The sequence below is a fragment of the Acanthochromis polyacanthus genome, chromosome 7 (assembly GCF_021347895.1).
Source record: "Acanthochromis polyacanthus isolate Apoly-LR-REF ecotype Palm Island chromosome 7, KAUST_Apoly_ChrSc, whole genome shotgun sequence".
Taxonomy (NCBI): domain Eukaryota; kingdom Metazoa; phylum Chordata; class Actinopteri; family Pomacentridae; genus Acanthochromis; species Acanthochromis polyacanthus.
Window position 1 is genome coordinate 20406790 of NC_067119.1, and position 27477 is coordinate 20434266.

Sequence of the window (27477 nt, forward strand, 5' to 3'; positions counted from 1 at the left end):
GCATCAATATTCATCCAAAAACATGAAAAAGTCTTCCCTCTGAGGTTAGTAAATATCTGCAGCATCAAAAAGCAGCAGAGTCCATATGAGTACATCCAAAGCAAGACAGCTAAACGCGTGTGTGCACATGTAACAACAGCATCTTTAACTTAACTGATTACTTGACTTGTGCACTTGCATGTGTGGTGCACTCAATGAGAACAAGGACACGCACAGGGAGAACATGTAAACTCCACAGTGCAAACATTAAAATCATAACATTCTTGACATTAAAAACACAGACATATAGATTCATTGTCATAATTTATTGTTGCTGAATGCCACTGGAACAACATTGTTCTACTGGATGATGATTCTTTGTAGAAGCATCTACAACTTGAAGAAATTATGACCCAGAAACAATTCCATAAGAAACAAAGTAATCAGTTCACAGATGGGGCAGAAAAAGTAGATTCAGGCAAATTAATATCAAAAATACTTTTATTGCAAAAATGGTGCTCAAAAACAAGCATTTGCATCCCCACAATCAAATTATACACATGTAAAAACTGTATCATTACATGCTACATCTGGTGGGAAAGGGTGCAATTACACTTCAGTGACATTTAAATACATCATCATTTCACTCTTCCATCATCTGTGTGCGTCTTCCTCTATGTTTTTCAGAATATTTTCTCAGTTGTCGTAGTGTTAAAGCACAGCACTGTTCCACACTTGTCTGATTTGCCTCCATGGAGTTCCAAGAATTGAGGCAGCGATGAAGAAGAAAACCAAAATGATTCCCTTAGCCAGTGACTGAGAGTACGGCTCACCTGGGAGGGGTAAATGCAAAATAAGTAATCAATGGCACTGGCAGTATCTGTTGTCATGCGTAATCGGTGTCACAGCTGTAGAGTATGGGAGTGGATTTGTAAGGTGCATTATGTCATGGAGAATGCCAATCATTCACAATCAAAAACTAGAAAACATTCCAAGGACCTGATTAATTCTCACCTGTGTAATATCTGGTTACAGGAAACGCAAGCTCGGGCCAACACACATCATTCCTGCTACAGTCATATTCTGTAAAGTTGATCTGAAACCTGCAAGAAAAAAGTCAAAACACCACAGTCTGTGTTGGAATCACTCAGGCAGCTCACACATGTAATAATTCATCTGACTTATCAACTCTCATTATAAGGAGAGTGTCCCCGTCTGATAAAGTACCTGGTTTTTGGTGGTCCTGTGTTGATCGGAATGTCAATAAAGGTGACAGAGGAGGTGATGGGGAACAACTGAGTCTCCTCTGGGTCCACACATGAAGACACAGCACCTCCTCCACAGTCCAGTGCCCAGGTAGACAGGCCATAGCTAAAATAACCAAAAGAGAATTAAGACGTTTAGTGTATAGACAATTATTGTCAGATCCTCCTGAATTGAGAATAAATGTACACACTGCATTGCAATACACATCTAATACACACCGGACTTCCAAAGCACGGATTTCTCTTTGAGGTATGCCGTCTACCATGCTGGTGACGAGGCTCCAAACATGGATATGCTGATAGGATGGAATTCCAGAGCATGCACTCCCACCGTCTTCTGTAGTTGTGCTTGAGTTCAGTCTCAAAACTAGAATTTGTATGTTGTGAATATTGCTTAGTTAGAACTGTTAAAATTTTTTGGCAGAACACTATAAAATTTACCTGTCAAGTTGAAATAAAAGTAAGATAAAAATGAAGTTCATATTATTAACAAAGACATGATTTATATAAAGAGAAAATTGTGTCTTTGCACCATCTACTTACAGCTTATGTTCACCCAGTCTGTCAGAGCTGACAGGTCTGGGTTCCCAACCTTGGCCACAAATGTGGCTGCAGTCAGAGCATCCTGCAGAGCAGTAACTGTCTCTCTAAGGGGCAAAAACACATTTAACACAAATACAAACATTTAAATCATAAACAAATATATTTCAAATTCAATCACCTCTAAATAACTGCATTATTTCTGACTGGACAAGTACAGTATTTCCTCTTTCAAACAATCAAAAACAAATACTCCTGGAAACCATAGAAATCACAGTGAAAAATAACCGAAACGTAACTCAGTACACATGAGATTTCTGGTTTGCCTAAGTGCATGAACATGGATCTATGGGTTGTGTCTCTCTGCATACCTGCATCATGACTCCACATGGAAAAGAACTTCCAGAAGAGCTGAAAAATCTGATTGCAAGAATTCACAGAGGTGGAAAAGGCTCCAGGAGTATTTGTGACCAACAAAAAATCCATTCAAACAGTTAGAGTAATAACCAGGAGGCACACTTTCCAAAATCACACGAGAGCTTCTAAAGTAAAAAAGGTTGAAAAGCATGACCCAGTCAAGTATGTCACATGTCTTGAATCCAGAAGACCACTTCTGGGGCATTTTAAAGAGAAAGGCAGCAAAGAGTAGCTGAAAAGACCAGCAGAAGTGTTTGCAGAAATGTGTGCAGCACTGGTATCCTCCATGCTGAGGAAGATATAGTCTGTTATCAAAAATAATGACATCCAGAGTACTAAAGAAAATGAAAGATTTAAACCTCTGTAATGAAAGATGTACTGGATTTTGTTGTGTGGAGTTCCTACTTTAAGGCCTATATATTTAAAACAGTCAATCTAAAATGTTTGTTTTTATTTTCACATGAGCAAACACCCTACTGCTCATATTAGAAGTAATGCAATTACTACAAGACGATAGCCTAGCCGCGCTAGACCCATGTTCTGAAGGCGCAAGGGTCTAGGCCCGCTCGACAGGGAGGGAGGCGGGCTAAAAGGTTGTCTATCAAATCACTCTACAGCAATTGGGTAGGTATACAACCAATCAGTGCAACGAATAGGCTGATGTAGTTCCTAGAGCGCCGGCGGATTGTGGCTAAGTTCCATTAGCTTCCCAACTAGCGGAGCCAACTGGTATATTAAGGATTTGCCATATCCCGTCGGCATAAGTCCAAATACGTCTTTCTTCTCAATGAAACACTTCAGTGCCGTCCTTTGTTTATCTTTCAAGTTGAATTTTAGCTTCAAATCTTTAAGGGCTGTGGCCAAAGCCGAGTCGAAAGATAACTGTTTATTGTGTGCCGGTTGTTTCTGTCAGAATCGTCGCGCCTCTGTCGTCACTTAGTTACGCCCGCCTTCTGACTCTACACTTCATGGTGATTCGTCCGGCCAGTTTTAGGAGAATCCAGCCTCGAGCCTTATGGAGGGTAACTAGACCCACCCTGGCAGAGAATTAAATTCGTTGCCGTGGGTTGCCTAGCGCGGCTAGGCTAACAAGACGACACAATTTAGAATCATTAGACACTTAAGTGATAATGCACAGAAATGTACTCGCTTCGGTAGATCAAGCATAAGCTGAACCACTGACCTGAGGAGATTACATTCAGTCAGATTCTGGCGACTGACGGGTAGCAAACATCCTGATGTTGAATTCTCTCCAAATAGAACTGGTTTCTTCTCAGCAGCAGAACAGAGCCCATCGGTCACTGGCAGCCAGATCAAAGAACAGTGAAGAGAGGCTGTCTTTTAGTCAGCTTGCATGGGTTGAAATGTTAATGTCAGTACAAAGCTACATGTAGAAAGCCAGTTGTCAACAACATGACTGAATAGGTTTAACCTGGTTTCCAAAGATTGATTGATGTCCTCTGTATTAAGCCCGTATTATTCTCTGAAGTGTCCTCGATTCCAGCAATAACAGGCCTTCCCACCTGATAACCTGTCATTTAAAATGCATGTGTGTGTTTTATTTCCTGTAACAGCTTCTGCAAATTTAGTATTTTCTATAACACAGTTCATTTACGCAGCCGTTCCTTGTTGTTCTCACCTGGGTTCCCTGAGTTGGGTTCTCCCATGAATTCTCCATTTAGGAACACAGCAGAATACCTTGTAGTTAGTGCCACTGTTAGAAAAGCAAAAATGAAACAAAAGTACATAAACAGCTCTACTAAATTTGACTTGAGATAAGCATTTTAGGTTCTTACCACTTTCATCAAAGGAGATTGTTCCAACAGTGCGTGTCACTATGACACCTGAGATGCCATTTCCTTCCCAGTAGAATTTGTAATCCAGGACTAAGGTCACATTTTCACATATCATCCTCTCATCTTTAGATAAATAACAACACATATCAGCATTAGTTATTTTTCAGTTAAAGTAGTTTCAGTAATGATATGTTGTAATCTGATTACCTGTAGAGGCAGCTGTGTCTTCTATGGAAATAAACGGACTCAAGTCAGTAACCACTTCATCAACAACGTCCACCATGACATCACCTGAAATACATAAAGACAAAAAAAAATTTAAAGATGCCAGATTTTAAAAAGCACATAATAAGGAATTGTTCATAATATGTTTAGAAGGTAAAGCCTACCCCCTTGCCCATTCTTCACTTTAATGCTGAGTTCTGCGGGTAGTGTCAGTAAGGGAGATTCGGTTGGACAGGAGTGTAGCAGGGACACACACTCGACCTTGAAATTTTTCAAAAAAGCTACAGGAGCATTGTTTACACACCGGCCGAGGGCTTTCTGCAGAACAAAAATGTACATTAGGAATTAGATTTCACACCTGTGGCATCTCACACAATGCAAAATATAATGAACTAAATACATTTTAAAAAACAGACTCAACTAACTTGGGGGATAGTAAAGTACTCTTCACTTAGTGTAAAAATTGGACTGCCTTGAATATAACCATTAACTGGCACTGGAGCTGACAAAACAGGCATTTGGAAGGACGGCCCAGGATCTGAGGCACTAGAGAGGTGAAAGGCCAAAAGGTACACGATGAAATACGTGACACGAAAATGACAAAATAAATCATATGTTCAAAATACACTGCATTTTTTCTCACATTGTGTGTCCTTGGTAAAACAGACCAAGGTAAGGGTTGTTTTCAGGAGGAGAGTGGACACATAAAAATGGAAACCAATCTGGGGAGTTTACAGAGGCCTGCACAGAACACTGGTAGTCTGGAGCAGGTGACACGTGTCCACCAAAGGGCCCCGGCAGACAATCAGACAAAAACAGCTTCAGATCTTCAGCCGAACAGTCCTGTTACATATGAAAAGAAAATAAGTCAGTGCTGACTAATACAGAAAGAAACGCAATTTTGTAAAACACATTCTTCTCTTGCTCTGACAATAATAGAATAACATGAGATATAAAAACCTTGTCACAGCAGCAGCGCACATCACACACTCTGAATGTCAGGTCACAGGGGCAGGAGCCCAGTGGTTGATACACTTGGTTTGGAATGACTGTTTTATTGTCTGAAACAGAAAGGGGACTCATATATTAGACATGCAGCATTCAAAGTGCTTACACTCTGAGCATGAAGGTGCATTATGATTCACTTAAAATACCAGATCCACTGTTAGCAGGAACCAGCAGGGTGTGTATTCTGGCCTGGATCAGCAGTGAGGCCTGAGGTGTGCCGTCCTTACAAGCAGACACCTGAAGGGCTTCCAGGACACACAGTGGCTTTGGACAGCAGTCAGTGTTTGTGTCGTTCTCGCCACACAAACGCAAACTGTGATTCAGTCTCAGCTGAATTCGAACTGCAGTCTGGGGCACAAAGAAAACAAATCTTTACACAAAAGCAGCAGCTCTAGTTAACTAATTCTGGAAGGTATTTCTTACCTTAAAAAATGTACATCTTACACTAACATTATTTGTACATTATCTGCACATATGATGAAGTTACTGTTTCCTGTAAGACTCTTACCTTTCCCAGCGGCTCTCTTGTGATCAGCCACTGTGTTGCTTCAGCTACACATGACGGAGAACTAACACTGCCTATAAAAGAAAAGAAACCATCAACAATGGCCAAATCTTCAGTGTTATATTCTTCTTTTATTTTTTAAATGTATTCTCCAGGCTGAAATAATACTAAGCTGGTTAATATCATTGCATTTTTAGTGCAAATACTTTTTCCACAAAAGGTGAACCCTTTGGGAAAAGATAGGCCTAGGTTTTTGTTACATACAGTAAAGGAAGAAACAAATTTGATAAATCTCTAAGTCAATTATGAGTCTTTCATTCTCAAATGATCATTTTTTTGTGTAATTTCCGCTCAGCCACTTCTGATTTGCCAAACTTTTTAAAGTATAGAATATGGATGTTTAAAAAGACATTGGGGAAATGTCTGCATGGTTATCAAATACTTTCCAATATATTTTGAAATGTATCTTTATAAGTTCATATATTCTTGTTTTCTTTAAAGTTTTAAAAAGATTTTATTAATTCATTGTATTTGAGAAGGAGGTAAGTAGCCCTTTGTTTCTTCTTACAAAAAACTACACAATCACAGTCATATCTCACTTTTTGTGTTTCTAAACTGGAGAATGGTAAAACTCTGAGAATCTACACTTCAATAAAAATCACCAAAAGAGTCAGCTCCAGGTCATATTCTGGTAAATATTAAAGCCTCTGTATAGTACTGGGAGCTCTGTTTGTTTGTTTGTTTGTTTGTTCGTTCGTTTGTTTTTACCTGTAGTGTTGGATGGAGAAACTGTCCTCAGATTCAGAGAGATGTCCGAGCTGTTTCCCAACAGAAATACACTGACTGCTGGTCCAGTTGTAGTGAGAAAGGACGGCTGGAAAACTGTACCAACAACAAACAAGTCTGGTTGCTGCTTCTCACCTTAGTAACACAAAACTAGCTAAAAATGAAGACCCTTTTATCAATCAGTAGTGTTGTAGCTGCGAGATTCTCAGCTAGGTTTGAACACTGAACTCTTTCAACGTAAAACTAGTGTAATAAAAGGTCTTACCGACAATGTTTTGAGTGTTGACAACGGAGATGAAGAGTAAAACGAATGCGAGCCGGACAGTAACGGACAATAAATGATCAACCTCCTTCGCCATTTGGCTCAGCTCAGATTATCAAGTGGACATATTTGTAAACTGTTGCTGATTTCTAAGCAACGAAGATCTGAACGAATCACAACCACAGGAGTCTTCTTCTGGTCAAACAGGCATAAAGAAACGAACAGCAGCGACTCCAGCAGGACAGGAGGGAGCACATAGCACATGATAATTAAATAGGATGACAATTAAATACTGCACAAGTTCATAAGAAGAAGATAATGAAATACTACACATGATAAAAAATATTGGACACAATAATTAAAGGTTTCACATGATAATGAAATACAAAATTGATAATAACATATTGTACATGATAATGAATGACATACTGTACATTAAATTGAAATATTGCTTCTAAAAATGAAGTATTGCACATTTAATTGAAATATTGTCCAAGAAGTTGAAATATTATGCGTGACATTTGAACTGATTTTCCACAAACTATAGCAAAAGTGCTCCTACAAATGATATTAACATTATTGGTCAGATTTAAGTGTCCGATGTTTCAGCTTGTACTTGTCTGGTCAAATAAAAAAACATTTTTGATTGTGTTAAAATGTGTACATTTTTTCTTTTATGAATGCAGTGCTCTTCGGTAAATTACTGAAAAGTTAATTAGTTGATATATCTCCTACTACATTGATATGAAAAGTCTTCATTGTCATTTGCTAATAAAACTGAGCACCACCTGCAGTCTTCAGCCTCTAGATGTCGCTGTCAGTCTATGATGACTTCTTATATGAGGAGGGAAGAAGGAAAAGAAGTTCATCACGTGACCACCAGGGAGGCAGCGTGCTGCTGCTGTGTCTGACAACAACTACCTGAGCTGTGAAAATACAAAATAATGTTCTCGTTTGACACCCTGATGACGAGTCTGCAGGACTGTGTGATCTCCGAGGAACAAGCAGCTAAAAATGTCATCGAAACTCTCAGACTGTTCTTTGATAAACTGTCTGAATCCTCCAGGTTGGTGCTAAACTCAGCATGAAATCAGTGTAACCCCCCCTGTTAGTCCCATGCCTAATCTGTGATGAATGATCCTGAGCAGGAGCAGTGTGAAGAGGAGTAAGGAGCGCTGTTTGGAGGAGGCTGTCCAGCTGCTGAGGTGGATCTCAGAGGATCAGCTTCGTGCTTTAGAGGACAGAAACCTGCTGCTTCTGGTCAGACTCCTCATATCCCTGCAGCTGCAGATGGTCAACATCTCCACAGCCTGCCGTAAAGTGGACCAGGTCAGGCCTCCACAGTGTGTTTGTTCACTGTGCAGTACTTTACACGGATTGGAATCTCATTGCAACTTCATATGTGCCTTACAGATGTTGCAACATGTGGCAAAGGTGGACCATCAACTGGTGTTTCGAGAAACCCTTCAGTGTTTGCACTCCATAGTCCACAGTGAGCAGGTACGGAGCTGTCACTCCACTGGTTTTAGTCATGTATACAACATGAAAATGTAAATGTGGCATGAGAATGGCCTTAGAGAAACAAAGAGAGAGAAACTCAGTGAGAGAAAAGTTTAAACATCTCATTTCTGTTTTTATCGTTAGAAAGAGACTTACTTTAGTCAATTGCGCACAAAAGACAATGATCAGACACTCACTCCTTTGACCAGTTACGGTAAAAGTCCACCTTAAAATGCAGCTTTATTCAAATGATAAAGACGACAATGAGCTGTTTGCATGCTGGATGCTGCCTGTCAGATAGAGTTGTAGTCAGGCGCTTGAATGTCCACAACTCCACCATTTTTCATTGAAGAAACTGTTCCAGACAGCTCTGGATGGAACTGTTGGATTTAATCCAGTCATCAAAACGTCTGTCACCTTCACCCAAGCCCAGCAGGAACAGTGGACCAACGTTCTCTAAAAAGCATCAACACTCTTATTAACTCTGTATGTCACAGACGTGTGACTTGTGATTTTACTCTATCTGCCTGTTATTATTTCCAAAATTGTGTGTATTTGATTCTGTCATGACTTTCATTCTCTTATAGAGTTGCTGAATTTTGGAACAGCAAATACTGCTTCCTTTATGTTATAAAGAATAAATAGAATTAGATCAAATATTACATGCTGTGTTTAGGGCTGCACAGTGGATCAGTGGTCAACACTGTCACCCTAAGTCAGCTGGGATAGACTCCAGCAACCCCACGGCCCTAATGAGGATTTAGCGGTGTGTAGATAATGGATGGATTGATGCTGTGTTTATATTTTTGTTTGCTATATTGTCATTGCAGCTGACCTTGTCTATGTCTACTTTTCAGATTTTGTCTTTTGAAGACTTGCAGAGAGGTTAGTGCTGACTGAAATTGGTGATAGGCTTTGTTAATATGTCACTAATTTAATTTGAATGTATTTATAAACTTTCTGTCTTCTTTGTTTTACCATTTTCAGCCTGTATGTTCCTGGAGGACAGTACTGTGGGTCGAGAAGTGTGGCGAGAGTCGCACATGTCCATGCTGAAGAAAGTGTCTGAGTTGTTCCCTGTAGTGTTGCAACAAGAATCCCTGAGAGACGGACCAATGTGCTACATCACTGTGAAGGTACACAAAGAGTTGTGAATCTGTGAGTCCATCACAGTCATCATTAACTTATTGTGCGGTCTTTGTTACTCACCTGAGAACTGGAATCTCTGCAGGTGTGCTTACAACTATTTCAGCTGTTGTCCAATGAAGTGGCTCCTCTAGTGTGGGAAAAAGACCACAGAGGCCCCACGGTGCAGAAGATCCTGCAGGCTCTTATGGACATTATCCTTGGACAGGTTTCATATTTATTCACTGGTTCAGTCATTCAATGAAGAGACAGATATCTGTTGTTATGTGTTTCTCCTAATGAGCCGGTGTGTGCTGTCTTGCAGTGCTGCAACAGGGACACTCGTCTCCTGGCAGGAACCGCCGTGTCCATGCTGATCAACACAGCATCAGAGAGCGGAGCTGGAGGAGCTGCTGCCTGGAGTCTGCTGCAGGTCTCTCACTCCGGTAACCATCAACATGACTGCAGAAGTTACATGAGGATATTATAGCTCGGATCTTCAAAGACCCTCTGCTCATCCGTCTCTGATTTGTTTGAAACTTCTTCATCATAAACTATTGATACTTAAAATGGTATCTGCAAAATTTTAGATTGATATATAAAGTACTTAAGTTGTTTTTTTTAAACTGCTCGTTGAACCATTTTCAACATGTTCTTTTGCACACTGAAATTTGAGGCTATGTTTTAACGACAATATATCAAAACTATTAAAAATATTAGTCCAAAATTTTCAGTGTTATTTCTCATTGTGCATACTTTGAGATCTGTTTTGAACATCCAGAGCTTTGTTCTGCTTGAATTAGACTATCTAGCGATACTTTTGTTTTTGTGGTGCAATTTACGATAGTATTTCCTTTTAAAAGTTTTCTATATGGTTTGTTTTGTATCATTGTGACATGGTTCTAAAAACTTAAAAAAAAGAAATTAACTTGTTAATGTGAGCTCAAAGATGTGATTTTTCCATAACTGCTTCATTTTTTTTCATGTTTTGACTCACCCTTAATTAGAGACTATTTGATCTATGTCTCCATTATTACATTTATTCTGAATCAGTGGCATGATGAGAAATAATATTTAAAAGCTCCTGAGATCTTGTTGTTCAAGCATAGCCACAAATTTCAATGTATAAACAAAAGTGAATTAGCGGGCAAATTATTTTTTTTACCTATCTCAGAAAATACTTGATATATTAGTCTAAAATTTCACAAATGTCTTCATAAAGATCCAGATTTTGTTCTACACATGTTCAAGTAAGTCAGACATTGTCAAGCAGAAACTGCTCTATGAGTCTAGAATTTGCTGATGAGAGCAACGTGTAAATACACTTAATCTTTCAGGCACCATTTCCAAAACAGCATGAATACTCTGTTTATCCTACAAATTCTACATCGGAGTGTGAAAGCCTGTAGATTCCTGACTGAAGAGCGATTCCCCCCCCCCCCCCCCCCCCCCCCCCCCCCCATTCTTTCCCAGAGCCCTGGCTGCTGATTGTCGGTGCTCTCCAGGTAAAGTGTAAACCTACAGGAAGGGACGGAGTGGACAGACTGGCTGTGAGCAGAGGCCTCCTGACCTGCTGTCGACCTCTCATCCTGCTCAGCTCACATGAGGACGTCACAGAAGTAAATCTCGCTGAAGTTCACGTCAAAAAATCGTTCTGCTTTTGCTGTGTTTGCTTTGCTACTAAATCCATTTCTTTCTTTTCCAAAGTGTTTACTGCTGAGAGGTTTGTTTCCTCTGGTCTCTGCTTTGTGTGAGGAGAAGCTGGATTGTCACTACTTTGCCTTTGAAGGTGAGTATCATCCAAGTTGTTTGTTCATGTATGTAAACTGCAGAATCACCTGTTGAAATCTGCCATGTTGTTGCAGTGTTGACACTATGGCTGAAGAAAGTGAAAGACTCTTTGGTTGATCTCTGGAAGATAAACGGTGTTCAGCTTCTGCCTGATGACAGCAGCCTGCAGCAGCAGCTCATTCACATCATCTGGACCAACGCAGAAAGCCCAGTGAGTCACTATAATATCGCTTTATCATTACAGTTCAAAATATTTTAAAATGTTTAGGTGTAAGGACATTTTTTGACTTTGGCAGCCAAATCATGCGGGATGATAACAAATGGTATGTAAGGAGCTTTGTGTTGACATGATCAGAATCTGACAACATTACCATTAATAAGTCATTACTGGGCAGTTTTGTTTGAGAAAAACAGTAAAAATAAGTTAAAACTTCACAAATTTACGCTCATGAGTTGTATACTTTTTTATTTAAAAGCAAATTTTCTCCTGTCATTAAGAAATAAAGTTCCGATCAGAAGGGTTTGGATAAGTGCACGTTTTTCACCTTTACGTTAACGTTGTTTGATACATTTAATTTAACATAGAATACTCGATACCACATTAATGTGTCAATGCTCGACTTGAATTTAAGAAAGTTTTTATCCTATTTAAAAGAATTGTGTGTGAGCGTTACAGCCTGTTGGACACACATAACCCAACTGCTTGTTTTCCGAAGTCCCCAGACACTGAGCTACTAAATGTTTCTTGGGTACATTTGTATCATTTCAGCATCGGCTCCTGCACAAAAGTGGTTGTAGATTGGGAGTTGAGAGCACCCATTTAGACGGAGTCAGTCAGAGGTGATCACACAAGTAAAGAAGTGAGGCAAAAAAGTGTCAGAGGTATCAAATGTAAATTGTTTTGCCTAAACGATCATTTATTTTATTCTAAAAAAAAGCAAATAAACTAATGAAAACTGGAAAATGGCAAATTAATAGTAGACTGCTGAGACTAAATCTTGTGAATTACTAGAAGGAGTGATCTTGTTTCAGCACGAGAGGAAAATGGCTGGCAGAGCATCACCAGGGAAGATATAAATTGTCTGCTGGTGTTTTTATGTTAAAAACTTCAGTCATTGGCTACTTCTCAGTCACTTAAGTATTAAATACAGTGCTTTTGTTTGGCTTCTTATGTATCTTGCCAATTATTTTTGAACCCATAAATGCTGGGCATCATCTATTAAAAGGACAACCAGCTGTTTGTAAACCAGTACAACTTTGCACTTCTTAGTTTTGCTTTATTGCTTATTTTATTTTAAATTGATGGTGCTGAAGCAACAAATTTGTAACTGTCCCAAATATTACAAACTGGGCTGTAAATTCAGTACATCTCCAGTTACAGTCATTCTCTAAAAGCCTCACCAAAAAATTGAGGCATCTTTGCATCCAGTAGTGTCACAATTGTATTCAGTAACGGACCTCATGTTAACTTCATATAGTGCTGCCAGAGTGTCTCATCTGTCTTACTGTACTTTGGCAGGTGGAAGGAGTGTCAGAATTTGCGCGTAGTGCCTTCATTCTGCTGCTGGACCTCTACGAGAAGGACTGTGAGCAGTTTTGTGATTCAGAGACAGTGCTTTATTTTACCCTGCTTCAGCGAATCATGAAGCTACCCTGGGAAGCCAAAGCCAAATATCACCGTCTTTGTGCCCTGCTGCCATATCTGGGTACTGACATGGTGAGGATTTAATGATTACTGCAATCTTAATAACATTGTAACATAATAATTCTTGGTCATGATGATCTTGATGCATGTTTCTTTCACTTAGGTTCTGGATCAGTATGTGGAAATACCCAATCATCTCCTCAAGTGCTTGTCAACCAATCACCTGTCACCGTGTGGGTCAGAGCTTTACAAATGTCTGATCCAGCAGCAGAGACGAGAGCTCTGCGACGGCTCACAGAGGTCTGCTTCACACACTGAGCTGGAACTGGCCGGTCACTGGGCGAGGCGTTGGCAGCCCGTCCTCCACGAGGCTCTGACGTCTGACGTGACTCTTCTACAGAACAACAGCTCCACACAGCTACTTCCCTGCACCTTTCAGGTCTTCCCCTCTGCTGTAGACCATCTGCTGGCCTCTCTGGACCCATATGCCCCCGGACACCTCTACGCCTGGGCCTGCATCCTGAGCTCTTATCGAGCTGTGACCGGTGGTTCTCCCTGGACTCTTCAAGGTAGTTCCACCTTTGAAACCCTCCAGTTAGCTCTGGGATCCGCTGACGACAAAGTCCGCCTTGCAGCTCTCAATCTGCTCTGCTGCTCCCCAAAGACCAAAGACACTCCAACACCAGAGGAGATGACGATAATGAGGACGTTTATTCCTCAGAACCTGAACTGTGAGTCCTCTCCTTTTCGTCAGCATTTCCAGGCCGGAGTGAAGAGATTTGTGGTTCGTATCAGAGATGGCTGCTTGGCACATGTCAAAGGACCAAAGAGCAAAAAGAAAGGAGGTGCCACCGAATCAGAGAGGGAGAACGAGCTGCTGGAGCAGGGACTAGGTGACAAAAATGATGGATGCTGCTTTATTGTCAACGCTAACATTGTCATATTGTATTTTGTGGTTTCTTTTAAAGTTTAGAAAAATATCCAGAGTGTTTAACTTGGAGATATACATTTCTGTATTCCTAAAAATGAAACTTTTACATTTGTAGATGCAAAATGACCAGTAAGTAGATCAAAAATAGATACCCATATGGAGTACCCAGCATTACAGCAACATACGCTCCTAGAACTATACGACCAGCTATCCCAAATTGAAATTATGAATTATTATTAAATTATTTGACAAATGAGAAACAGTCTCAAGAATCAGAACACAAATAACAGATAAGATCTCTTGGCGTCCTTTGTAGCATTATTTGTAGTTTAAAACTGTCTTTTTTTCATAAACATTCCTTTCTGTAGTCTTTTCCCTTTCCAACAGTCTTTTTGTTTGTCATATAGAGTTTGTGGAATGGTTGAGCCAGCTTCCCTACAGTTATCTGGCACCGGGACACAGTTACCAGAGGAAGAAGACGGCGTTGCTGCTGCTGTCTGCAGTGCTGGAGACCTGCACAGACACCTGGAACCCTGACAAGAAGAAAGGACAACCTCCAGGTCAGTTTGGGAACCCAGAGATTGGAAAAAACTAAAAACAAACAAGTTTCCACCATGTGTTGCTACTATTTGATCCGATGCATTTCTGCCTAATATTAATGTTTCTGTTATATTTTCATGATTACTTTGGCTTTTAATCAGGCTCATGAAATGTTTTTGCAGCAAATATGGGGTCTCTTATTAACTGTGCCAGACAGCGAGGGCAGTGGGATTTCTTCTGTAGGACCAAACAGCTGGTTCTTATCGGCTGCTTAGAAGATTCTACAAACGAGGTAGAGCTTTCTCACATTTCTTTGATCAAATTAACTGAAATTGAAGATAAAGGATTTTTTTTCCTCATCAGATTCGGGAGCTGTCAGCTGGATTATTGCTGAGATTTTTCCCACCCAGTTTTCCAGATGATGTTGCAGAAGTGCTGCACACAAGAACCAAGCAGCTTCTGTGCAGTCCACGGGTGCAGGAGGCTCAGATGGGAGCACTGATGATGAAAGTCCTCCTGCAGAAGTAAGCGCTGCTTCCTGCATGCCTCAAATCATACGTGCTTCAGATGAGAAAGATACAAAGTTATTGTTTGTGTAGATCGCAAGACTCTGGAGACTCCAGGCTGAGCAGCAACATTGCTGTCAGCAGTGGGAGTAACCCGATGGCCTCCTGCATGGTCAGAGTTCTGGTGAAGGAGCTCCAGGAGCACTATCTGACAGCCAAGGCAGACATGATGCTCGCTGCCAGAACCAAACCGATACATGGTGAGACTTGAGGTCAGCAGGTATTTATTTCACTTATATTCATTTCAGTTCTTTAAATCCTGCCATGAATTATGCTGCAGGAGTTCTAAGTGCCCTTCAGAGGTGTTTGCTCGAGACACCCCACAGCGTCTATGAGTTACTTGACCACAGTCTGAACACTGAGGTTCTGATTCTGCTGGAGAGCGTCTCTCTGCTGCTGCTCGGTGTTCTGTACGGAGACCAGGACGTTTGTGCGACCGAAAAGGGTAATGGAGGAATCTGCAGACAGGATGCTAGTTCATTTCAGATTCTGTTTTTGACACCGCACAGTTCACATTGTTCATTTCTTTCTTAGATGCCCCGCCATCTTTCTGTGATATGGGAAATGCCATCAGCTCTCTGATAGCACAGGCGTCTTCAGGTGGTCAAGCGGATGGAGACGAGTGTGTCCTGCTGTCTGAAGAGCACAGCCTTGTCCTCACCTGCTGCTGGGTCTCCCTCAAGGTAAAATAGAACAAGATGCACCATAAAGATGCATGACTTGATGTCTCAGTATTGGCAAAAGCCTACTTTTTATTTGTTGTACGTGTATTTTTCTCAATATTGCTTGCGGTTGTGTATCTTCTTATCAGGAGATAGGCATTCTTTTAGGTTCACTGGTGGAGAAAATTCTCGCAGAAACCAAAGAACCCAGCAAGTGCCTTCTAACACAAGAGGATCTGATGAGAGCATCAAAAGTATTCAAGAATATTCTTCTCAAATGTCGTCACTGGGTAAGTTTTATTAATCAGCTAGTTTTAAATCTGAGTCTCCTCGAGTCTCGGGTTCCTTTCTGAAAAGCATACTTTTCCTCACCAGGGGGCAGTGGAGGGATGCTGTATCGGCTTCACAAAGTTCTGTGCCTCTCTGTTGAGCAGCAATGATCCAGAGCTTCAGGATATTCCAGCTCAAATGCTGACACAAGTGAGTAATGGTGCATGCTGATGTGTATTTATTATTGATAAAAGGAGACTCTGGACTGTTTGCTATTAGATGTTTCTCCTCCTCTATCTTTTTACAGGGGCTGCAGGTTGTTCAGTGCCTTCGTTCTTCCTCTGTGACCCGGCGGGCTGCAGGGGTGCCGATGTTGATCCTCTGTGTCGTGTCGGCGGAGGAGGCCAGTAAATCAAGACCGCTGTTAGCCCACAGTATGCAAACCTTACTGGAAACGGCTAGAACCCCTCTCAGTGAGCACTGGGACCAAACATTGGACCTGCCACAGGTGTGTAGACGTAACAACAAGAGGTGAGGATGTTGGTTATTGCAGCTAAAAAGACAGATGTGACCACGCGAGTGTCTTTTCCTTTACAGGTGTGTGCGGTTCACACTCTGCAGGCTCTGGTTCGTGGTGCAAGTTTAGGAGGAGCTGTCCTTCAGTTTGCGCCTGCTGTAGCTGTTTTGTCTCTCACTCTGCTCAGTTCTCCCTGCTGGGCCATGAGGAATGCTGCTCTGCAACTTTACAGTAAGACAAAGGCACTTTTATAGCTTTGCTTTTAGTCTGTTTGTAATATGAAGGATTGCGTTAAGGCTCGGTCCTGTCCATTACTGTGCCCATTGTTTTCCCTTTATTTTTTGTGTAGTTGTTTGATCTGTACAATGCCAGAAAATAGAAAAGGTTCCTAAATGAACCAAAAAAGTCAATTATAGTTCATCAGTTTATTTTTTTTATTTATTTATAAAAGTCAAACTAACATGGTAAATACTCACTAGTATTTTTGAAGTTGGAAACTGTGAATTTCTGTCTTTTTAAAATGTTTTTGCTTAAAACCCGATTGAAACTGTTTAATATCTCAGTTACTACAGTATTTAAAATCCATTTCCAGGTTCTCTGTGCTCGCGAATGCTCGGCCAGAGGTCCAGCAGTGATGAGGCTGGTCCTACCCAGCACGGCATGTCCCCTCCTGCCTTCTTCTTCCACTATCCTGGGCTCCAGCCCTTCCTCCTGGCCGAGCTGAGAGGGGCAGCACAAGTCCTCCAGGGTCCATCTAATGAGGCCAAATTGCACCTCCAGCCCTCACTCTATCCCATCCTCACTCTGCTGTCTCAGCTCCAGCCTGGTGTCCAAGATTCAACAGAGTACTGATCACTCATCGCTACACAGTTTGATTCAGTTAAAGCAAACTGATTCTGTGGTCTTAATGGTGTGACTGACTGACGACAACAGATTTAGGGAATAGTTTGACATTTTGGGAGTTGTGTGCATTCGATTTCTTGCTAAAAGTAAGACAAGAAGATCAATACCACTCTCACCACTCTGCAGTAAATGTGCGTCTGGAGTCAGATGCCAGTTTGTTTGGTGAAATGCCATAGAGCAGGAGGAAACGGTCAGCCAGCTCTGACTGAAAGTAACATTATCTCTCATGCTATATTGTCATGTAGCACTTTGCAGCTGCTCCTGATCAACAGGTTGTCTGCAGCATAACTTCCAGAAAATTGATTTCACATTACTTTGTGCAGTTGAAACAATCTAGAACATGGTAAAGAGTGAGTTTTATAGGTGCTGGCAGAGGGATTTCTAGACTGTTCTTGCTGTGCACCTCTGTTTCCCATCTTTGTCCTCTTTTCACTGGCTCCCCATCAGTTTTCATGTACATTTTAAAGCACTGGTGATTACTTTTAAGGCTTTACGTAAACAATCACCGCTGTATATCTCCAACCTCCTTCAGCCGTACGCTCCGAATAGAGCTCTCAGGTCAGGCCAACAAAAATGACTTGCTGTCCCTGTGCTTTCCAAGCTCTTGCACCAAAACTGTGGATTGCTCTTCCTCTACAGCTGAGATCCGTCAACTCCTGTGGAGCTTTTATGAGGCAGCTGAAAACGTTCTTATTCCGGCAGGCTTTTTGTTGTCCTGCAACTGCTTTATTTTATTTGTTTTGATGCGCTTTATTTTAGCTTCTGCTCCCTTGTTTGAACACTTTAATGCCTTTAGCATTATTATTTTTATCCTTGTTTTATTTTTTTTGTAAAGCACTTTGTGATTTTATATCTGTGAAAGGTGCTATGTAAATCATTTTTACTTACTTTATTTAAAGCTAAATTCTGTAGCTTCATGTTGCCATTTCTCTGCAAGAATGCAAATAAGCATCTTTACCAAAATGTTGAACTATTCCTTTAATTGTTTGGCATTTATGCTGCATCTGTGCAAAATTGTTAGAAAGGACAAATTTGGTACCGATATATATCTCTGTAGTGAATTTTATTTGACCAGATGAATGTCCTCCGGTTTTTCCTCTGCCAGAACTTTGTCGGACTTCCTGCCTCCGTTACTCCAGCTGTCTGCCAGTCCTATTTACAGTGTGAGAGTGATGGCCTCCAAGGCTCTGGTTGCCATGACTCCCCCCTCAGACTACATGAACATCCTCATCAGACTCACAGCTCAACTGCCCAGCGCACAGGAGCGCTGCTGTCACAACCAGCTCCATGGCCAGCTGCTGCAGATCAAAGCTGTTCTGGAAAGAGCTCTCGGTGCAGGCAGGTGAGACTTAAAAGAGCTGCTTATTCATTCATGTCGCATCGAGGCTTTCAAACTCGCTGCTTCATTCCTTCAGCAGATTCTGTCGGCCTTTGAAACCCTGTTGCGCTTTGATTCGCAGGGCCCCTTCAGATGACCTGTGTGAGGTGCTGATCAGGGTGCAAGCCTCGATGTGGCTGGTGACTGAAGCTCAACGCTGCCCCCTAGTCAGAGCAGTGTACCTCGGAGTGGCAGATTCTCTGAGAAGCCTGTGCTGTGAGACCTTCCTGTCAAAGCTCAGTGACATGCTAATGCTCAACCTCCAAGCGCCTCAGCAGGGTCTTCAGGTGTGTGACTTGCTGGCACAAGCATTTAACTTTTTTAGTGGAATATTTTAGCCTTTTATTGATTGCATAGACAGGGAGCACTGGGGAAGTGTTGACAGGTAAATACAGTGGTCCCTCGGCCCTCACCTTATCGCGATTCACTTTTTGCGGTCTCACTGTATCACGGATTTTTCGCTAGGATTTTGTGGCATATGGGTATTTTTTTATACATTTATTATTATTTTAACTATTTTTGTGGTGAAATAATCATTTTCTATCCTAAAAAATGAAAACAATACTAAAAATAATAATTAAAATATGTTAAAAGACTATTAAATCAAAATAAAATGTGTAGCCCACAGCGCTGTGTGCTGATTGGCTCAGCGACCGTAGCATCAATCTCCTCAGTCTCTCGTGTAAAAAATGAGTTCAGTGTCTGGCTTTGTCCGTTCTCACTGTGCAGTACATTCATCTCATTATTCATCAGTGCTGCACAGCTAATTCATCATCTTCATCATTTAAGTTGTAGTGTTTTCATTGATGAATACCCATATAGAATTTTATGCATTGTTAAAATTCCGTGGGTTGAAGACTCTAGACAGTGTTTAAGAGAATAGAAAGTGTCTATAAGAGTGTGGGGAGGCTTTGTAAAGCCTTAAAATATATATAAATAATAACATAAATATGGTCACTCTATTTTTTTCTATTGCGGGAGTGTCTGGAACGTAACTCCTGCGATATACAAGGGACCACTGTATCGTCTCAGGTCTTGAATCAATCCAGTGATATTCCATTAACATGCAATGTTAGGGCCTTGAAAACCTAATTTCTCATTTTTTAATGTGAATAATGGGTTCTTGTACAAACAGAACATTGCTTCTGCTCTGTGCACAACTGCATGCTACTATTATTGCATCTGTGGTTGAGTCAGTGGTGTATGTGGTTAGTTTCCGTCACTGTATTGTTTCATTTCTGCTCTGTATGGCTTTAAACATGACAGATGTTTTAGCAGCACGCCACAGGAGTTCAGGACTGCAGTAGCTAAAATACAACACTTAGATAACACCAGGGGTGGGCAAACTTTTGGCTCAGGGGCCACATTGACTTTTGAAATTCGACGGACGGGCCAGACCAGCATCAGATGGTTGGAGATTGTGCAAACTAATATGAATTGCATGTTAAAGACAATACTGACAAAGTAAAGAATACTCACATTCAGTTTCATTTGGAACAATGTTGTTGGTCACCCTTTTTTGCCAGTGCATCAAAGTCTGGTGTCAGTTTGGTTGTGGCAATTCTCAGGATCGATCTGGTGTTCATCAGTTAACTGGGATCTGTGGTGTGCTTTGTTGATGTTCATCACACTAAACGTCTGCTCACACATGTAGGTAGAGCCGGACAACACCAGCATCCTTTGTGCCATCTTCCCAATGTTTGACTTTTACGCTTCACTTAGTGAAGCGTAAAAGTCATTCAGTTTAAGGGAGCTGAACTTCTCCTTTAAGACCGAGTCACTTTGAAGATCGATCAGTTCCAACTGCAACTCCTGAGGTGCTGTTTCTGGGTCTTGTGACAAAAGGCATAATACCAGCTGAAGTGTCTTGTCAATTTTTTCAAAATCAGAGAACTGACGGCAGAATTCTCCGTGTAGGTCTTCTAGTGATTCTTTATATTTCATCACATGTCGACTGGCCTCTGTCAGCGTCGCCAGTGTAGGGAAATTAGCGAAGGATCAGCCTCAGAGTCGTAGCTGACCGTTCCTGCGCTGACTGGTTGCTAGTGTAGTTAGCATGCTTCGTGGAAAAGTGCCGGCTGATATTGTATTCTGAAAAAGCCGCAACGGTTTCATTATAAATAACACATACAGCCTTTGAACGGACTTCATTGAAAAAATATTTAGTAGTCCACTTCTTCTGAAACACTCAACACTCACTGTCGACTTTTCTTTTCTTTGGTCCACTCATTGTTACGGCAGGGCTCAATGCAGTTGCAAAGTAGAAGAGAGAAAATAAACCGACTAAGGTCACTTGTGTCTGGAGCGCGCCATCTAGTGGGGGCAACAGAAACGTCGGGTACTGCAGGGGAAGGCCAAATGAATGTGGTATTTACTGTAATTTCGTCAATTCTGATATTGACAAAATAATTTCGCCGGCCGGATTGAAAAGCCCAACGGGCCGTATGTGACCCGGGGGCCGTAGTTTGCCCATGCCTGGATAACCCAATCATAACAGTTAATGTCTGCCACAGTCTTAACCCAGATAGCAAACTATGGGTGAATCAGTGTTGAATCTATGTTGAGACCTAACGTAGAAATTATACAGAAAGCGCAAGGTTGATAAAATGTTAAGTCAACGTTTGCTTACATAATTACATGTTTGCAAACATAGATTCAACATTAATTAAACATTGACCTGTCAAACATTTTAATTTAACCAAAATACAATGTAGATTCAATGGCATCTTTTAAACACAAACTTCAATGTTGACAAAATGTTGTTGAATCAACATTGATCCAACCATCAATCTTCAACCGTAACCACAATTCAACCTTCTTAACCCTAATTCAACATTGATTTAACATCTTTTGCTATCTGGGTAAAGTGTGATTTATGGTTGAAAAGCAAACGTTGACTCAACATTTTATCAACCTTGTGCTTTCTGTATAATTTCTACATTAGGTCTCAACATAGATTCAACATTGATTCACCCATAGTTTGCTATCTGGGAAAGTTCCTCTTTGCTCATTCAATCAACCCCAAAAACTCTATGAATAGCATCCCTCCTTGCCTGAAAATGGCTTAGATGTAACTCTACATTATTGTTTCCCCACGAATGCATGAATCTATGAAGTCCCTACCTCACTCTGTACTCAACCCTACATGCTGGTTGCAGCACACCAGCTGACCTACGACTCTGCTTAAACACTTTAAAACCACTTTGCACTCAATTTCAATATTGGAATTACAGAAAGTAACACTCTGCAAGTGGACAGAATTGGTTCCTTAGGTTTGATACATAAGAAATCCCCTAGAAGCCTGAAACTGTGTTGTTGAGATTGTCATCAGAACCTTGCAGGTTTATGACAGAAATGCTCAGCTGTGGTTTTGACTGCTTTTTTCCTCATGAGATGTCTTCTAGTATCAAAAAACAACAGCATATGGACATGTTAAAGTGCTAAAAGTTGATCTTAATCTGGGCTCAGTTTATCATAGTCAGCAATAGAAGCAGCTGGTTCTGATCACACAGTGTATCCAGCTAGGTAAAATCACTTCATGAACCAGCTCCTCTAGTTATCAATCTAACTGCAATGATACGCTGAGGGAGCTCTGACTCACCGTTGCAGTCACAGTCAGTGCGGGGCTAATACATAATGTATGATACTGTAACAGAATACAGCTCAGCCTTTCTCTGTGGATGAGAGGAATGCAAAATATGTTGCTGTATAATGCAAAACACAAAGGAATGCACTACTAGTTCTGTACAAAACTGTTGAATGTCTGATGTAAAAATAGTGCTTTTGTGCCAAATTCAAAAGGTGGTTCAAGTTTTTTGGGGCTTTTAAACAACTCTGCCAAGACTACTAACAGGTGTTTTTTTTCCCCCTAATGCTTTATCTGTGTCATCTCCACAGGTTGGGCTGTCGTCCTTCCATCAGCAAGCGATCCACTTCCTGTGTGCGGATCTAAAGTGTGCCTGTAAAATCTGGGACAACTTCTCTGCAGCAAGTCTTGACCTGAGGCTGTCACTGGTTACGTGGGTGCTGGATGGGCAGGGACCGCAGCAGACTGGCCTGAAAGAAGTGATCCAGAGGGTGTTGCAGGTGATCTCTAGACTTCAGCATTAACAAAACGAGCTGTACAAAAACCGGTCTAGCAGCTTCAAATGTAATGACCTCCTTACAGCACAATGTGAGGAAATCTTGAAGGAAAGGAGAGGCCTAAATATGAAGCCCGTGAGGCTGAAATCTGTCTGGAGATCTTAATTCCCCTCCAGCATGTGAAAGGGTGTGTCTATGAATTGTTATATTCTGCAACCAAAGCACAGTCATGCTGAGTTTATCTGTACTTTTCATTACTTTCGGTGTTAAAGGTCTTGCAGGTCATTTAGATAAACTCGTTTCGGCAGCATGTTCCATTATCTCCACATGCAATAGTACTTATCTACAGACAGTGGCTCTATAAGGACTACTGTTTATTTAACAGAGTTTGTTCACACACTTATTATAGTTTAACTTATTTGTAGTAAATGACCCTTTTGCATGTATCAGTATCAATTTTGCTATAATATTTGTAATGCAAAGTGAGGTATGATGACAGAAAGTTTTAGTAACAATCCAATAAGTCCAACATTTCTCAAACATGTTTGTTTTGAGTCTCAGAGCAAATGCTAATTTCTCCATTACATAAATATCATCCACCACATTAAACCAGTCTTCTATAGAGGTTGGGTCCTGACACAGCCATTTTTTGTAATGGCTTTTTTTGCTGGCAACCAGCAAAATTTTGAACAAGTATATCTTAGGGTAACCAAAGTATAAGACCTGGAAACAAAGATCAATCTTGATTCCTAAAAATGTCTCCATGCTATCTCTGATCGTCTTCCAGAAGGTGTGAATCCTAGGACACTCCCAAAATGAACGACTCTTTTTAATTACTAGAAGCCCTTATCATTTGACAGGTAAATTAAAGGACTGAGCTAATACTCTCTCTGTCTCCAGTCAAACTTGAAGGAGGCCTTGTTGAGTGACAGTGTGGAATACCGCAGGACCTACCTCGCAGCCCTGATAGCGCTGACAGCCGACGGTGATCCTGTTTTACCCCAACATCTGCTGCGCTCGGTCCCAATGGAGGAGCCAGTTCTGTCTGAGTGTCTGGATTTGTTGCTCAGGGACCTGGAGGCCCAGAGAGGCGGGCCAGAGTTTCTGTCCCAAGCCCTGCATGCTGCTAGTCTGCTGCTTTCCCAGTGGACAGACTCCAGGTTTTTACACGCTTTATTGTCTTTTTTTTTTAAACTTCATTATACAGTCTCATTGAAACACTTCTCCCTGCAGCTCTGACTTTCTTCTCATCTTATGCCAATCAGTCTAAAGATATCTGCGTTGGAGCGCTGGTGTAACATCTTGGAGCACCAGCGGGCCCCAGACGCCCCTGAAGCGCTCAGGATGGCGTGTGCTGAAGCTCTGTGTGTAGCTGGAGCTCCACTAATGAACAACAGCACTCAGCCTGCCTTTGTGATCAGGTATAATGGAAGTCAAATCGGTTTGTCAGTCTAAAGATACACTGTGATGAACTTAAAGTTAAAAATATGAATATCTCTGGTTTAGGCTCATCAACACAGGCCTTTACTTGCTGCAGGACCAAAGCCAGCAGGTGAGGATGAAAGCGGCCTGTTTTACTTCAGTACTCCACCATGCAAGAAGAGGAGAAAGGAAAAAGAGCATCTACCTCATACAGGTCAACCAGGCTCTGCTGCTCCTCCTGGACCTGCTGCTGGAGGACTGTTGGGACACTCCTGGTACACTGGAGGTGCTGCTGTGTCACCTGCCTCAGTCTGACCTCACAACTGTGCTGAGAGAGGCCTCAGTGAGAGCGTATGTCACCTCACTGGATAATATACTTGGAAAAATGTGAGCTGAGCATTGCTTAACGTCAGTGTTTCTCTTTCATTCAGGTGCTCCACTCTGTATGAGCAGGACGAGGCCAATGTGTTTGCAGAGCCCTGTGTGATGTCTGCACATGTGCTGCCGTACCTGCTGCAGATGGCTGAAAGATGCTCTCAGTCCTCTGCTCTGGCAACGAGCCTGAATTCATGGGCAGAAGAGAGTTCTGCGCAGGTGCTAGACAGTCTTTCTGACTGCAAGAAGCTCCTGCCAGGTAGCAGCTTAGCACGTCACCCTGAATATAAGAATGTGTGTGCTAAATTCATCTGCACGTGATGATTTATTGCAAATTTTCTGTGTCTTTACTCTCTCTGTAGCTGAGACATTGACGCCCACTTGGCTGACTCTCCTCATGGACCCCCGCTTCCACAGCACCCTGTGTGGCCTGTTCACTAGAGCTGCCTTCCTCCTCCGGCTGCTGGAAACATCTGATAGCACACAACACCTCTGTGATCCTTCATCCGTGCGCACGAGTTTACAGGAGGTTTGCAGTCTGCTCGCTCAGAACGGTGTCCACTTTCCTTCGGCGGTAGCAGCTGCTGTGGCTGGAGAGCTGCTGCTATGATGTAACACAGACGCTTTTTTGTACGCTCGGTGGGCAAAGTCTGTCGGCCGCCGTGTCCCAGGATGAAATTACCTGTGGATATTTTAAGGCTGCTGATGACAGACATATGTGCAGCCTTATTCTTGAATGAACGTCCGAAGTGCTGATGCTGCTGTGCGTCAGCAGTTGGGAGGCTGACTGAGTTACATAAGAGCTCAGTTGCTGCAGTTACTTGTGTCCATCATCGCATTTACTGTGATGAATAAGAGACCTTCTGGGCAGTGGGTGCTGTGTGCAAATACGCAACACGGTGCACCGAAACAGCTGCTCTTCATAGGCCCTGGAGGCCTCTTTTTGCAAGAAAGCTTTTAAATGAGAGTTTATAAAATGAATGTTTCAGAAACTTTATTCGTTTTTTGAATAAAGCTTGTCAAACAGAGCTACAGTAAGAGGTCTTTTTAATCAAACATTGTGCTTTTGTCCCTTGTTGTTCAGAGCTATATACTTGCCATGTGTCAGCAGGAACAGCAGCAGGACTGATGTACTGCTACAGCATGATCAGCCCTATACAGTGTGTAGCCTCTAATGACAAGCAGGCAGAATGCAGGCTTTAGCATCTGATTTTAAATGTATAACAGTAACCCAATAGCAGTTACCCCTACTCTTGACAGAAAGTCTCAGATTTTATTTTTTTTTAAATATTTCACAGTTTTGGAAGCCCGTTTCTAAAAAAAGAAATTGCAAAAAGTAACAAAAATTAAACGACCTGCTCCTCATGAGCTTTCAAGGCTTGTTTCTACAAAAATGCTGTAAAAAAGACTTTTAAAAAAAACACATTTTCTGAAGTTGTACTTGCTTTTAGAATTTAAACCTGTTTATACGCAGAGCTGCAGTGAGGTCTGTCTTTCTAATCACATTCACCCTGAGCTTAGTGCTTTTGTCTTGTGCTGTTCTAAGCTGTATACTTCATCAGTAAACCTCAGACCGATGCATTGATGTAATGCTACAGCATCTGGAGAAATTGCCTGCTTGGCGTACGGTTTATTGTTCCATTAGAGGCCTTCTCCTCGGATAAGTGTCCATTTTCCAACCACATGAGGGCAGACCATGATTGACTGGATGCGATAGAGAGTTGGCGGTTGCCCCGCAACCCGACCACACACTGGAGCAGTCTTACATCATCAGATAGCCTACTGCTTTTGTTTGAGATGGGTGGCTCTCAGTGCCAGACAAACACTGACATGAAAGAGTTTGTGCGTGCTATGACTGGCCATGTTCAGGTATTAATTAAAGGTGTACGGATGCTTATCTGTCAAAGAATCTAACTAGTCAGTTAATCAGCATAATATAATATAGCTCTGTCTGCACTTTCATTGTGTATGCATGAAGAACATATAAATTAGGCATCAGCAATGACAATAAGCTTGTAATTATGATTCTTACATAAGCCTTATGCAATGTCTTTCCTGTGATGCACACCCAACTCCACACCTGCTGCGTGGAGTTCTGTGAGATTAACGTGTGCCTCAGAGGAAGCTGTTGGTGGTTCTGTTTGAGAACATGACGCAGGACAAGGTAAAGCTCAATCACAATGAAAAAGTTGGGCAAACTTTGAATCATTCAATCAATTCTTTAAAAATATGAATTGTGCCACACTTAGTAACGCCTAGCGTGTGTTTTCTTTTCATCAAAGCTTTCTGCTGCTCACCAATTGATCGTATGATTCAGCTTCTTATGTTCAGAAGTGTTTAAAGACAAAGCTCCATAGCAGGCAATCAATTCAGTTTTACTTCAAGACTATGGTTAAAAAAAACTTGTTGCTCGTCAGCATGCTTGAAAATAAAAGTGCAATTTTAATGGAAAGACATACTCATTTTAGTTTCTGTTCTTGCTTGAACAGCATACAGTATGAGGGCCTCGAAAACAAAGCTGAAGAAGTGAGTTTTAAGTTGAGCAGCGTTGTAAACTCCTGAAGGCAGAGTGTGTATAATGGAGAATGACCATCTGGCTTAATAAAAGCTTCCCAATCGTTACTGTGAGTCTCTGGGCTCTCGGTAAGCCTGCGTCCTGCTAATTAAATGATTAACTATGGCAACAGGGAACAAGGCCAAGTAGGTACAGCCACTTTGATGGGTGGGTGTACAGACGTTTGTGCACCACTTGGAGCATGAAAGGAGTGTTTTTCCACTGTTGTGTTACAAGTAGCCAGAGGATCCTTGCTTTTAAGGTTAAAAAAACCCAGCAAGGCTCAAGTGTTTTTATTGTACAAGTGGAATAACAGAATCAATCTTAATTAATTAAGGTTTTGTCAGTGTAACTGTGCACTTTGATTTTTAAGATGAACGGTTTGTCCTCAGTGTAATAAAGATTTGGAATGAGCTTGTTATTCTACCAATG

At 41.5% G+C, this 27477-nt stretch overlaps 2 protein-coding genes across 3 annotated transcripts; one reads left to right on the forward strand and one right to left on the reverse strand.

Moving 5' to 3' along the window:
- Positions 1 to 290: 290 nt before the first annotated feature.
- On the reverse strand, positions 291 to 6957 carry tctn2 (tectonic family member 2). Its single transcript, XM_022198885.2, has 18 exons — positions 6787 to 6957; positions 6504 to 6617; positions 5739 to 5809; positions 5377 to 5578; positions 5183 to 5283; positions 4866 to 5065; positions 4648 to 4768; positions 4387 to 4540; positions 4205 to 4288; positions 3998 to 4120; positions 3841 to 3915; positions 3634 to 3732; positions 3385 to 3502; positions 1788 to 1891; positions 1464 to 1611; positions 1207 to 1350; positions 994 to 1082; positions 291 to 812 (listed from the first exon to the last, which is right to left on the reverse strand). Exons 1-18 carry the CDS (start codon positions 6878 to 6880, stop codon positions 691 to 693), a joined length of 2163 nt encoding a protein of 720 aa, XP_022054577.2. The 5' UTR covers positions 6881 to 6957; the 3' UTR covers positions 291 to 690.
- Positions 6958 to 7653: 696 nt separating this feature from the next.
- Positions 7654 to 27459, forward strand: si:ch211-225b11.4 (thyroid adenoma-associated protein homolog). 2 transcript variants are annotated; one of them, XM_022198865.2, is made up of 31 exons: positions 7654 to 7849; positions 7932 to 8112; positions 8197 to 8283; positions 9141 to 9168; positions 9271 to 9419; positions 9515 to 9637; positions 9734 to 9854; positions 10882 to 11027; positions 11116 to 11197; positions 11274 to 11410; positions 12719 to 12916; positions 13008 to 13737; positions 14183 to 14335; positions 14498 to 14607; positions 14679 to 14839; positions 14915 to 15081; positions 15162 to 15326; positions 15416 to 15564; positions 15693 to 15833; positions 15919 to 16023; positions 16121 to 16321; positions 16411 to 16561; positions 16923 to 17175; positions 18339 to 18575; positions 18694 to 18898; positions 22509 to 22697; positions 23595 to 23854; positions 23960 to 24115; positions 24201 to 24467; positions 24548 to 24750; positions 24854 to 27459. In XM_022198865.2, the coding sequence occupies exons 1-31, from the start codon at positions 7728 to 7730 to the stop codon at positions 25099 to 25101; spliced, it is 5625 nt and encodes a 1874-aa protein (XP_022054557.2). In that variant the 5' UTR covers positions 7654 to 7727; the 3' UTR covers positions 25102 to 27459. The 2 variants fall into 2 exon arrangements, with proteins under 2 accessions (XP_022054557.2, XP_022054564.2); XM_022198872.2 differs by lacking the exons at positions 24548 to 24750; positions 24854 to 27459 and having other exon boundaries at positions 24232 to 24388.
- The last annotated feature ends 18 nt before the right edge of the window (positions 27460 to 27477 follow it).

Bases quoted from the DNA above. Each gene is read 5' to 3' on its own strand.
- si:ch211-225b11.4 (XM_022198865.2), top strand. From the start codon at position 7,728: ATGTTCTCGTTTGACACCCTGATGACGAGTCTGCAGGACTGTGTGATC. The intron at 14,608-14,678 runs GTAGAGCTTTCT...TTTCCTCATCAG, and splicing joins TAGAAGATTCTACAAACGAG to ATTCGGGAGCTGTCAGCTGG. The intron at 18,576-18,693 runs GTGAGACTTAAA...TTTGATTCGCAG, and splicing joins AGAGCTCTCGGTGCAGGCAG to GGCCCCTTCAGATGACCTGT.
- tctn2 (XM_022198885.2), bottom strand. From the start codon at position 6,880: ATGGCGAAGGAGGTTGATCATTTATTGTCCGTTACTGTCCGGCTCGCA. The intron at 5,810-6,503 runs GTAAAAACAAAC...TTTCTTTTATAG, and splicing joins TTCTCCATCCAACACTACAG to GCAGTGTTAGTTCTCCGTCA. The intron at 3,733-3,840 runs GTGAGAACAACA...TTTAAATGACAG, and splicing joins ACCCAACTCAGGGAACCCAG to GTTATCAGGTGGGAAGGCCT.